The 12,453-nt window shown below is 63.3% G+C and overlaps 1 protein-coding gene across 9 annotated transcripts in view; it reads left to right on the top strand.

Annotated features, from left to right (window-relative positions):
• The window catches only part of SRCIN1 (SRC kinase signaling inhibitor 1), a 76,244-nt gene that overhangs the window by 21,637 nt on the left and 42,154 nt on the right, over positions 1–12,453 (top strand). For 3 of the 9 annotated variants that reach the window (XR_010425241.1, XR_010425242.1, XR_010425240.1), the window contains one exon: positions 10,570–10,853. Coding sequence is in view for 3 of the 9 variants with exons in the window: in XM_064636362.1 (XP_064492432.1) it covers positions 7,181–7,388; positions 10,570–10,853 (492 nt within the window). In the remaining 6 variants the exon portion in view is untranslated. Of the gene's footprint in view, positions 1–84; positions 224–6,588; positions 7,389–10,569; positions 10,854–12,453 lie in introns of those variants that run through there. The other 6 variants (XR_010425239.1, XR_010425238.1, XR_010425237.1 and 3 more) reach the window with 6 other exon arrangements.

Raw genomic sequence — 12,453 nt, forward strand, 5'->3', positions numbered from 1 at the left:
ATCTTTCGTTTGCCTTAAACATATGCCATAAGCTGCGTGTGTTTGTCGCGCAGATTTTCGGAGCCGTCTCCCGGTTCCTCCCCGGCTGCCTCGGGCGCGACCGTGACCATGTTTCCTCCTCCTCGCCGGGCCAGGCAGCCCCCCGGCGCTGCCCCCCGGGCCCTGCCGAGCCTGCAGAGACCCACCGAGCCCGGGGACTACCGGCTCGCTGCCCTGCTCCTGGGTATGGACCGGGGCGGGGGGATGTGGGTGCGGGAGGGGTGCAGGCTCCGGGGGCTCCGGGGGATGCTGGGCCCGCTGGTCCCGCGGGGACGGTCCCAGCCCCTCGCAGGGGAGGGGGGCTCTGCTCCGGGAGGGGTTGGATGGCGTGGGCTGAGGGATGATTGCAGCCCCTCGCAGGTGGTCCCTGCCCTGGGAAGAGGTGGATGGTGTGAGCTGGGGGTGGTCCTGGCCCCACACAGGGGCCAGGTGGGTGATCCACACCCCACACGGGTGGGCTCTGCTCTGGGAGGGGGCTATGGACATGCTGAGGATGGTCCCAGCCCCTCACAGGTGGGCTCTGCTCTGTGAAGAGGTGGATGGTGTGAGCTGGGGGGTGGTCCTGGCCCCACACAGGTGGGGTCTGCCCCAGGAGAGGATGGATGGCCTGGTGTGGGGGTGATGCACACCCCACACGGGTGGGCTCTGCCCTGGGAAGAGGTGGATGGTGTGAGCTGGGGGTGATCCACACCCCACACAGGTGGGCTCTGCTCTGGGAGGGCATGGATGGCACAGGCTGGGGATAATCCCAACCCCACACGGGTGGGCCCTGCCCTGGGAAGTGATGGATGGTGTGGGCTGGGGGATGATCCCAGCCCCACACGGGTGGGCTCTGCCCTGGGGAGGGGACAGGTAGCCCAGCCTGGGGATGGTCTCAGCCCTCGCAGGTGGGCTTTGCTGCAGGAGGGGATGGATGGCACGGGCTGGGGAATGATCCCCAGGCTCTGCCCTGCGTGGGGACAGTGGAGGGGGTTGTTCCCAGCCCCACACGGGTGGGCTCTGCCCCAGGAGGGGCTGATGGGGCGGGCTGGACTGGGCTGGACTGGGCTGGGCTGGGCTGGACTGGGCTGGGCTGGGCTGGACTGGACTGGACTGGGCTGGGCTGGGCTGGCTGCCCAACGCTGGTGGGAGGAGGAGGCAGAGCTGAGGCAGCTGCTGCTGCCCTCCTTTTGCTTGACTAAACCTCACTGCCTGGACAGCTTCTGACTGGCGCTGGTGGGAGGGCTGCAGGCTCGGGCTGTGGTTTTCTCTCCAATGTGCCCCAGCAGGGCAGGAGGGTGTTCTCAGTGCCGGGGGGAGAGGGGGTGGCACCTGCCCCTGGGACAGAGCAGTGGCCTTGTCCTCGTGTCACCTGCAGCATCCCACTCCGAGGTGGGAGGTGGCAGCAGGCAGGGAGCCCTGTGAGGACCAGGCAGCTCGGTGTCCTCGTGCCCTGCAGGCAGGGGGGACACGTCACATGTCCCCACAGCATCCCTGTCCCATGGTCTGTGTGCGCTGATCGGGCTGACAGCGAAGCCCTGCTGGATCCCACCCCATGTTTCCCATTCCTGAGTGTGTTCTCCTTGCATCTGAGAAGCTTTAGACGTGGCTCTGAGATATTTTTTTCCCAGCATTTCTGCTTTTTAACTAGCTGTGACTAACCAGGCTGGCACGGCAGGCTGTGACCAACCACCAACGTGCTACCTGTGCGCTTATAAATAGGGCCTGTTCTGCACACCCCCGTTCGGAGCATTCCAGGGCTCCCGAGCCCCTCCGTGACACCAGCCCAGCTTTTCCCAGCCTCTCCCCCGCAGCTGCCAGAGCCCAGCATCCCCCAGGTCCTGGCAGGAGCCCCCCAGAGAGGCAGTGCCCCCCAATTCCTGCCCGCAGGCTGCGGGAAGGGGGCTCAGCGCCGTGGCTGGACCTGCTGAGCTCCGGGATGTGCCTCCAAGCACATCGTGATGGTGGCAGTGCCAAGCCTCTGAAAGAGTTGGGCCCCTCGTGCCAAGGCAGAGAGGAGCTGAGGGTTGTGCTGGGCTGTGTGGTGTGGCTGTCCCTGCATCGCCGTGGTCCCCGACGCTCCGAGCCGGGAAAAATCCCCTTCCCAAGCGCTTCCTCACGGAGCTGAGCTCTTTGGTGACTCCAACGGGGGCCCAGACTGTGGGGCAAGGGCTGGCTACACCGTGGGTTTGGCTTGGATTCTTCCTTTCGTGGCTTCCTGGTCGGGGTGCTGGAGGGGTGGTCTCCTCCCTTCCCTTCCCTCGGCTCCGTGATGATCCGTCAGCTGGATTTGCTCCCAGCTGGATTTGCTCTGACACCACACGGAGTGGGAGCTGCTGTCAGGAGGCTCCGGCCTCCCGGCGGGGAGCGTGTGGTGAGCGTGACTGCACTGATGGCAGGAGGTGAGGGCACTGAGCAGCTGCCTGGGAAAACTGCCCCGGGTGCATCCAGGGAAACCACGGGGCGGGCACAGTGCATGGCTGGGCTCTGGCAGGAGCATCCCCCTCTGCCCGCGGCCCTTCCCTGCCCTGGGGGCTCTGCAGCCCCTCCTTTAGCCTTCCTCCCCAGGGACTTGTTGAGGTTTGGCTCTGCCTTTGATCCCAAGCTCTCCGAAGCAGAGCTTGCCCGTGTTTCCAGGCCGGCGTGGTGGTGCCCGGGCTGGGGGCACAAACCCCTCGGGGCTGCCCCCGAGGGGTGCAGGATGGAAACGAGGGATGCAGGATGGAAATGAGGGATGCAGGATGGAAAGGAGGGATGCAGGATGGAAAGGAGGGATGCAGGATGGAAACGAGGGATGCAGGATGGAAACGAGGGATGCAGGATGGAAACGAGGGATGCAGGGTGGAAACGAGGGGTGCAGGATGGAAACGAGGGATGCAGGGTGGAAACGAGGGATGCAGGGTGGAAATGAGGGGTGCAGGATGGAAAGGGCCTCGTGCCCAGCTCTGGGCTTTAACCTGGTGGTTGGCAATGTCTGTGGGACAGGCTGGAGGCTCCTGCTGGACCACTCTGCTCCTTCCCGTTTCTCCTGTCACCGAAAGGAGGAGGTTCAGATCAGATGTTAGATAAAAATTCTCTAACATCAGGGTGGGGAGGCCCTGGCACGGGTTGCCCAGAGAAGCTGTGGCTGCCCCTGGATCCCTGGGAGTGTCCAAGGCCAGGTTGGACGGGGCTTGGAGCAACCTGGGCTGGTGGAAGGTGTCCCTGCCCGTGGCAGGGGGTGGCACTGGATGAGCTTTAAGGTCCCTTCCAACCCAAACCATCCTGGGATTCTCTGATTGTGGTGGCCTTGCTCTGTTTAGTAACTTCCTCAGTGTCTCGTTAGAGAAAGAAACGATTCCTGTCCTGTCAGGAATCGATTTTTGATCTCGATGTGTGTCCCCTCCAGCCCACCCTCCTCCTCCTCCCCCTTCTCCTCCTCTCTGCCAACCCTTCCTCACCCCTGCCCAGCTCCGTGGCCTTTCCAGCCCCTGCCCTCTTGCTCTGCTTGCAGAGAGATGAGGATAAGACACCAACCCCCAGCCCTGCTGGCAGTCTGGGGTGAGGTCCTGCCGTTATCCCAGTAAATATGTGCAGTCACAGGATATCAGGAAGGCTGGAGCTGCAGCCTCCTGAGCCTTCCCTGTCCATCCATCCATGGAACAGTTTTGCAGAGGACATGGACACGCGTCTTCCCTGCCCTGTGCCACAACAGGAGCTGCTCTGGGGGCTCTTCCCTTCCACCTGGACCCAGCTCTTGCTTGCAGAGGGACCCCAACCCTGCCATCATCCCCCCACGCTCCCTGTGCCTGGGTGAAGAGAAATCATCGATTTGGTGTCTTGAGGGGGCAGTTTATCCCTTTCCCGGTGCCTGACAGCTTGGAATTGATTTCCAGGGGGGTTTGCCTGAACAGCTCAAGGTGGGAGCAGCAGGGATCTGGGCTGGGACTGGCTTTGTCAGAGCGTGGTGGGGACAGTGGTGTCCCTGGGGCTGAGCCCAAACCGTGGTGGTGCTGGGAATCCTCTTGGGAGACCTGCAGGGCAGGGGGGGTCCTCTGAGCAGCAAAATTCCCCCTCTCCAGGGGAAGGGGGGATGGAAACGGCAGCTTTGCAGGGGCAGCTTTGCAGGGGCAGCTTTGCAGGGGTTCTGGGGTCCAGCTCCTGCTGCTGCCTTGGGCTCATCCCAAAGGCTTCTCCCACCAGGCTGAGGATCGGGGGGGAGGGATCTGGCTCACAGGGAGACTGGGCTGTGCTTCACCACAGGGCTGGGGGTGAGTCACTGCCCCACATCCACACATCCCTGCACGGAGGCAGCCACACGACAGGGAGCCAGCAGGGGCTGCCAAAATCCTGGGAAAACTCCCAGTCCCTCTGGGACAGGCTCGGTACTGATGGTGACATCCCCCTGCTCCCACCCTGGGTTTGGCCCCCTCCCCTCTCAGCATCCCCCCTGCAGCTGGACCCGTGCTCTCTGCCTGTGCCTCAGTTTCCTTCTGCTCTCCAGAGCCAGGATGGACCCCCAGGCTCGGAGCTATTCCCGGGATATTCCCATCCCATCCCCTGCCAGGCCCGGGGTGGGAGACGAGCCCACAAAGTGGTTTGTGTTGGAGCTGTGAGGAGCCCGGCCCTGGCCATCCTCCCCTCTCCTTTATTTTTACCCGGCTGTTGGCACCTCCCCAGCTGCTGTGCCTTCCCTGCCAGCCCAGGGTGCTGCCGCCTCGTGCCAGGGCACACAGGGCTCCATCCTCCTCCGGCCCCGGGCAGGGATGTTCTCCGTGCCCAGAGGGTGCCGCCGGCCTCGGCCTCCTGCCAAAGGTCTGGGAGGACGCCGATGGCAGTGGGGAGATTTCCCTCAGCCGTCCTTCCCACGCCGTCTCTCCCCCTGTCCCGCTTTGTTTTCCCTTGGCTGACCCAGGGCAGCTCCTGAAGGTGCTGATCCCGAGCTCCGAGCGAGCATCCAGGTGTGCCGGCCCTTCCCTGGGCGCTGCCGTTCCCCGGGAGCGAGGAGGTGAACTCGTCTCTCCCGTTTCCATGTGCCCGCGCGGGCGGGATAACACCCGGCGAGGTGGGAAGCGGCTGCCGCTTTTTCCAGGGCTTGGCCAGATGGGATTTCTCCTTCACTTTGGGTTTTTGACAAATGACATGCGAATTTATCCGGTGGTTTCTCCCGCTTCCAAAGTGAAGGAGCTGCTTGTCAGGGCAGCGCCGTGGAGGGGTGCCAGCTGGACTTCTCTGAGCTCCAGCTGGGAGCAGCCAGTGTGCACCAGGACACGGAGCGGCTCCGGACTCCTTGTCCCTGTGCAGCTCCAGCGTCGGCAGGGCTGGGATTAGCGGGATGCAGGGAGGGTGCAGGCAGCATCCAGGGCACGTAGAGGCTGGGAACAGTCTGGATCACACACGGAGCACCACCGTGCACGGGCACTGTGCCCCTGCCCTTGCCCAGAAGCCAAGTGGCATCCTGGCTCCGGGGCTGCGGGGTCTGCGCTAACCCAGCTGGGAAGTTCCTGAGGAAACAGTTGGGGGGTGTTCTATTGTCCTTGGTTCTGCTTGAATTTGGGAGTGAAAGGCACTGGCGGGGAGCCCGCTGGCTGCTGCTGAGCCCGGGCAGTGCTGGGGGATCCTCAGGGATGGGGAGAGGAGGTGGCAGAGCCACAGCTCCATGGGCTTGCAGGGCATGGGGGAGATTTGTCCTGGGATGGATGTAAATGGTTCCTTAGGGGTGTTCTTGGCATCCCCTGGCTTTTCCCAGGAGGTTTGGTGGAGGGTGTCCATCAGCCCAGGAGCAAGAGGACGGTGGGGAAGCTCCGGCCCAGTCGCCCTCAGCTTTCACTCCCCGTGTTGCTGTGAGGGACAAGGAGACGGAGCAGACCCCTCACTCCCACATTCCCATGCTGGGATGGACCCTGGGTCTGTCCAGCTCCCGGCATTCCCATGGGACAGGGGCGTCCACAGCCCGTGGGCTCCGAAAACAGGGCTTTAATTCTCTGCGAGCTGATTTTAAGTGACCAGATCTGGTGGTGGCTGGACCCGTTCGGCTCATGGTGGTGGCACGGGGGGAGGGCACTCGTGTGTCCCCTGGTGTGGGGGCTGCCTTGTCTCTGCTCCTGGGCACGGTTTCAGTTGGATAACCTCGGGCAGCTGGGCAGCTCCCAGCACTCTTTGGATGTGGCTGTGAGGGTGAGCCCGGGGCAGGTCCTGGAGGGCACTTGACCGTCCCAAAATGAGCGCAAACAGAGCGTGGCTGAGCCAGGGGCGGGGACAGCAGTGGCTCTGAAGGTGCCTCTGAGCAACCTGATCTAGCGGAAGGTCCCTGCCCACGGCAGGGGGTGGAACTTTAAGGTCCCTTCCAACCCAAACCGTTCCAGCATTCTGTGATTTGATCCCAGCGGGTCCCGGCTCGGGAAGGGGTGGGTGTTTCTGCAGCACGACATGAGTTAAGTGCAGCGGCGCGGGAGCCCTGCAGGCTCTCCCTGCGCTTCCCATCCCTCCCTGCCATCCCTGGGAGCCCGGCTGCGGCGTGGCGAGGAAGGGGTTAGTGCCGAGCGGGGCTCTGGGTGCTGGGCAGCCTCCGTGGGTGCTGAGCAGGCAGCGCTGGCAGTGCGGCAGTGCAGCCTTCGGGAGGAAGCAAGTGCATCCCGCTCTTCCGGCTGCGTTAATGGCCGGGTGCGGGGGAGACGCATCGCTCCGAGGGGCTTCTATTCTCTCGCCTCCCTTTCTCCCCAGATGCACTCTCCGCTTCCCCTCCCCTCGCCCCTTTTTGTACGACCGCTTTCTCGGCCGATTTTTCATGCTCCGCTAACTGCCGGCGCTTTCACGACCCGCGCGAGCTTTTGCTGCCTCATGAAGATTTATGAAACTGCAGTAATAAACTGTGTTTGAAAAGATCCTTTTGATGATAAAGCCCTGCCGGGCTGCTGGCGGGGGGACCCGGGCGCACCGCGCCGCCGAGCCCGCAGCCGCTCCGACCCGGCGCGGCTCCCGCGGGGCAGCGCCCGCAGCACCGGGAAGGTTTTTGGGGGTCTTTCCCACCCTGAAGAGCATCACCTAAAGCGCGGTCAGGCTCCGGTGCCCCCGGCGCCTCTGTTTTCCCGGGAAGCAGGCGATGGCCGGACCCTGCTAGCAGCCCGGGGCCGTGCCCCGGCGCGGGTGACACCTTCTGCTGGCAGGTGAGGAAGATGGATGGATGAATCGGCAAAGAGAACCGCGTTCCCTTAACCTCCCGCTGCTCGGAGAGGGGCTGGCCAGGATTTACCGCGGGATTTTGGCTGTGGTGGGAGCCCTGCGCTCGGCCAAGGAGCCGCCTCCAGCCCCTGCAGAGCCCCGGGGGGCCGCAGCCCCCGTCCCGCCGGAGCAGCTTCCCGGCCGCCGTGGGAGCCGAGCCGCGCCCGCGGGTAAGCGATGGGACGGTCCCCGGGGCAGGGGGGGGACACATCCCGCAGGGACACCCTGCCAGGCTGGGCTGGGCTGGGGCACTGCCGAGGTGGGCACCCCGTGCAGGCTCCGGCCACCGGCTCTCCCACCCCAGTGACCTACTTGGAAGCAGCGTCGGGAAGCACTTTCCAGGGATGTGCTGCTGCTGCTGCTGCTGCTGTCGTGGGCAGCCCGTGTGTGGGTACCACTGCTCCGGCATCCCCGCACCCGGGGAGGAGGAGAAACAACTTTGTGGGGGGATTTTGGGGCGAGGGGATGGAATTATACCCTCGGGGCGAGTCCGTGAGGGAAGGATTAGCACCCTCTTCTCATGGATAGTGCCACGGAGGCACCACTGTGAGAGTGTTTTAGGGTCCCTTTCCCAAAGAACCCCCGTGGCCCAGCTGGTGGTTGTTTCCTTGTCCGATATCGTCTCTGGGCTATCTGGAGGGAAAAGGTGGCTGACATGAGGCCAGTACACGTGTCTGCAGTGGCTTTTCCTCCTCTTGCCTCGGAGGGGTTCTTGGATCTCGGGGTTCCTGGTGTTGGGGCTGTCTCTCCCTCCTTTGCCCTGGGGATGGATGTGGGAGCGGATGTGGCACAGCCGGGGGTGGAAGAGCCCCCGACGGGCTCCAGCTTGGCTCTGACCCCTGTGCAGCTCGTGCAGGGCTGTTCAAATCATCCTCTTTAGCAGTCGGCAGAGGGACAGCGAGAGCTGGCGCGTTCCACTCCCGGAGCATGTAATTAGGGAGCGGGGAGCTGCATGCTGATCAGGAGGAGGAGGAGGAGGAGGAGGGTGGGAAGGGGCTGGAAACGCTGCCCCATCCCAGGGCTGCTGAACCCGGGGCTGGTGGAGGCACCCGGGAGGTGGTTGCAGGGAATGAGCCCCTCTCACACCCCCCGGATCCCCGTCCCTGCCTTCTCCTCCGGCTCCAGGCCTCCTCGAGCCGCTCTCCCCAGCGAGGGAGAGGAGCTGCAGCTCCTTCCTCCCAGCCCTGTCACCGCTGCAGCTGGAGCTGTCAGGGTGGCCCTTCGTCCCTCTTTCCCAGCCTTCCCAGCGCACCATTCCGATGGGATAGGACAAGGCTGGGAGTCCCTGTGGCGCTCGGGGTCCGGCTCTGCCGAGGGGCTGCTTTGGTGGGGATACCACACTGGGCACATCGCCTGTGCCGGGGGGTGCTGGGGGTCCCACTGCCCCAAACGGAGCTGGGAGCACCCTGGCTGCTCCCAGGGGTGCTCCAGGGCACTGCCAGTGCTGGGGCTGGGCTGGGTGTTGGGCGCTGGGCACAGTTGCCCCCCAAACACGTCTCTGCTGCTTTGTGGTCAGAGAACAAGTGCTCGAGCGACCGGACGAGGGGGGGAAAGAGTTTTCTGCCTGATATCAGCAACCCCCAGGGAAAAAAATGTGTTCTGGGGCTGTTACATGAGGGGAGAGGTGAGCGAGCAGCTCCTGGGGCTGGGTTGGGGCGTTCAGGACAAATTGCTCCATCCGTGTTTCCCCTCAGTGCCGGGTTTGGCAGCGGCTCCGCAGCCGGTGGGACCCCGGGGCGATGCCCTTGCCCCTCTCTGAGCTGCCTTCTCCTCTGCCAGCAACGGGTCCAAGGTGTCCCCTCTGACATTTCCCTGTGCTGCTTTCCCTGGGGGAACTCAGGGTGTTTTTGATGTGCCCCTGTGACCCTCCCCTGTGACACGGGAACCCAGCGGGGCGAGCTGGGGAGGGAGGGGAGCTGCAGCTCTTCCCCTGTCTTCTGGGAAAGGGGGTGACAGCCTGGCCAAGGTCACGTTCAGTGGCAGGACGGGAGCTGGACTGGTTGCTTTTTGGAGGAGAAAACGGGAATTCAGGCTTTGGGATGTCCCCGTGGCATTTGCTGAGCGTGTGATGTTCCCGCTTGGCTCGGAGCAAACCCCCTTGTACGACCTTGAGCGGAGGAATCGTGTCCGTAGCACACACTGGAGTCCCATCCTGCGTTAATAACACCCGTACAAAGCTGATATGTTGGGCTGATAAATAATTAAGGGAGAAGGAGAAACCCTCTATGATTTGCTTGACGGGAGCTCTGGGAAGGAAGGGAGTGGGGGGGAGAAAGGACGAGGAGGGGGATGAATAATGGATCAAGGTTAAAAGGGGAGCGAAAGGGAAGCCTGAGCCCGGTGGAGCCCTGCAGCACACGCTGCCAAACTAGTTAGTGGTGGCAAAGACAGCTGGGACCGGGCCAGGGCTGGGTGACACCGGCTCTGATGACATGAGACACTCAGCAGTGGCTTTTGGGGTGGGAGAGGGTGCCCTGGAGCTGCTCTGCAGCGGGCACGGGGCTGGGCAGGGGCTGAGGGCTGCGGGGTGGCCTCGTCCCGCAGTCACCGAGGAGGTGCCAGGCGCTGGCAGCGCGTGGGGACTTCCAGGCATCCAGCACCGCTGAGCTTCCCTGGAAATCCGAGTCACAACGTGCAGGGAATGAATTATTAGCAAAGGGACGAGTCCCTTTTGCCTCCCTGTGTGTGTGACCCCCTGGCTGCCCCCCTGCCCCCTCCCTGCCTGCCCGGGGTGGGCTGAGCTCCGGGAGAGGGCTGGCACGGGGCAGAGCATCCCTGCAATGCCGGGTTTGGGGCCGTGGGCTGGGCTGGTCTCTGGGAGAAGCAGCTGCAGGATGGGGGGCTGAGCCCTCCGCGGGGGTCTCTGGCAGGGCATGGGGGGCCTGGCCCCCCTGGCACAGTGCCCACACTGACACAACACGAACCTCCCCTCCCCTCTGGCCTGATTTAATTTTCTTTTTGGTTTGTCCTGTGTCGTGTCCTCTGTCTGTCTGTGCCTCAGAGCAGCGCTCAGTTCCCGTGTCTTGTCTGTGCTGTTTTAATGACCCAACGCTGTTTAATTCCTGTTTCACTCTGAACATCGTGGTTTTGGTGGCATCCCAGCCCTTACATCCCCCCCGCTGCCCCGGCCCCTCCATCCCCCTTGCCCCCTCCACCTCCTGCCACCGCCAGCCCCGTGTCCAGGAGCGGGGACACCCCCTTCCCGTTCATCCCACCGCGGGACCACCCCGCTCCCAGCCAGCCCCAGCCACCACCCTCAGCTTAAACAAACCCTCCCCACCCCAAACCTCTGCGCCCCGTGTCGGGGGGGGGCCGGCCCTGACCCCGCTGTGCTCTGCCCGCCCCGCGCAGATCCCGAAAGGACGAGCAGCCACATGATCTCCGCCGACGATGCCGAGTACCCGCGGGAGTACCGGACCCTGGGCAACGGCACCCGGCGCTTCTCCAACGTAGGGCTGGTGCACACCTCGGAGCGCCGGCACACCGTCATCGCCGCCCAGAGCCTGGAGGCCCTCACCGGCCTCCAGAAGACGGAGATGGAGCGCAAGAGGGACGCCTTCATGGACCACCTGAAGAGCAAGTACCCGCAGCACGCGCTGGCGCTGCGGGGGCAGCAGGAGAGGATGCGGGACCAGGTGAGGGGCGGCTCCTGCTCGGGGTATGGGGTGAGGGGGGACAGGGAGCCCTTTGTGGTCCCTTAGGGGCGGCTGGAGGGGAAGGGGCTCGTGTGGGGGGGCTTGGATGGCGCGTGAGATTGGGGGGCAGGGTGGTTGTAGCAGCCTCGGCGGTGGGGGAGCATCCCCCAGGTGTGAGGATGAGCATTCCATAGGTGTGAGGATGAGAGTTCCACAGGTGTGAGGATGAGAGTTCCATAGGTGTGAGGATGAGCATCCCCCTGGTGTGAGGATAAGGATTCCACAGGTGTGAGGAAGAGCATCTCCTGAGTGTGAGGATGAGAATTCTACAGGTGTGAGGAAGAGCATCCCCCAGGTGTGAGGATGAGCATTCCATAGGTGTGAGGATGAGAATTCCACAGATATGAGCATGAGCATCCCCCAGGTGAGGATGAACGTTCCATAGGTGTGAGGAAGAGCATCCTCCATCCCTGGAGGGCAGCACCCCCTCTCTTCCCAGGAGTGGGGCTCTCCCACATGGATTTGTCCTGCAAACCCCGACTTTGCTGGGGAAGGGGCAGCCTGACCCCCCTGCCTGGGAGCTGCCTCTGGGATGCCAGTGCCTCCCCCCTTGGCTGCCCAGGAAGGGGCTGGGGAGCTCAGGGGGGCTGCAGGACAGGACAGGCAGAGGCAGGGAGGGGCTGTGGCTCTGCCCCAGCACATGTTGGATGGGGATGGATGAGGTGTGCTGGGGGTTGGCACCGTGCCCATGCCAGGACATCCTTTGGTTGTGTTCCCCAGGGACCAGCCGGTCCTCGGAGCAGGTGACACATCTGGGAGCCCTTCTGAAAGCAGCAGAGCCCGAGGGATGAACCATCCCTGGGGGTGACACCCCTCCCTGTGCCTGGGGGTGCCCTCGGGGTGCAGGGGACCCCAAATCCCCCTTGTCTGGGCCCCGTTTGGTGATAAATCCCCACCCAGACAGGGGAACACGGAGCATCCGGGGGAAGGGGCTGGGAGGAAACCTCAGATCATCCCCCACAGACCCCGAGGGAGGGAGGTGACGGCTCCCAGACCTGGCACAGCGGAAGGGAATCCAGCTGTGTCAGGAAAACCAGCAGCCTCGCTGCCTCCTCGGGGCTGTCACCTGCCTGGCACTGCCCCCCACGCCCCCAAACCCCCGGATTTTGGCTGAGGGGTGATTATTGATCAGCCCCACACGGGGCAGAGTCCAGCTCTGCCTCTTATGAGGGGGACCAGGGACATTCCCAGGCACAGGGTGGTACTTCCCAGTCAATAAATAGGATTTTTTTTTTTCCTGTTATTACAGGGATTTAAGGACTTTTCTTTTTTTTTTTAAATAAGCGGCGGCTACGAAAAAAAAAAATCCAGCTTGTGTTGGCTCAGGGTCTGATAAACTGCAGGGGGTTTTTATAAGGTGAAAGAAAGATGATCTGGATTCTGGAATTATCTGCTGGGGTGGTGGTGGGTGTCTGGGCATCTCTTGGCACCGGGCAAACCCAGCCAGGATTTTTGGGTCCCATCACTCCCCCACCACAAGCATCAACTACTTGCAGCTGGTACAGAAATCAGAAACCCCCCAAAATCCTACAAAATCCTA

The sequence above is a fragment of the Pseudopipra pipra genome, chromosome 26, assembly GCF_036250125.1.
Source record: "Pseudopipra pipra isolate bDixPip1 chromosome 26, bDixPip1.hap1, whole genome shotgun sequence".
Lineage (NCBI taxonomy): Eukaryota > Metazoa > Chordata > Aves > Passeriformes > Pipridae > Pseudopipra > Pseudopipra pipra.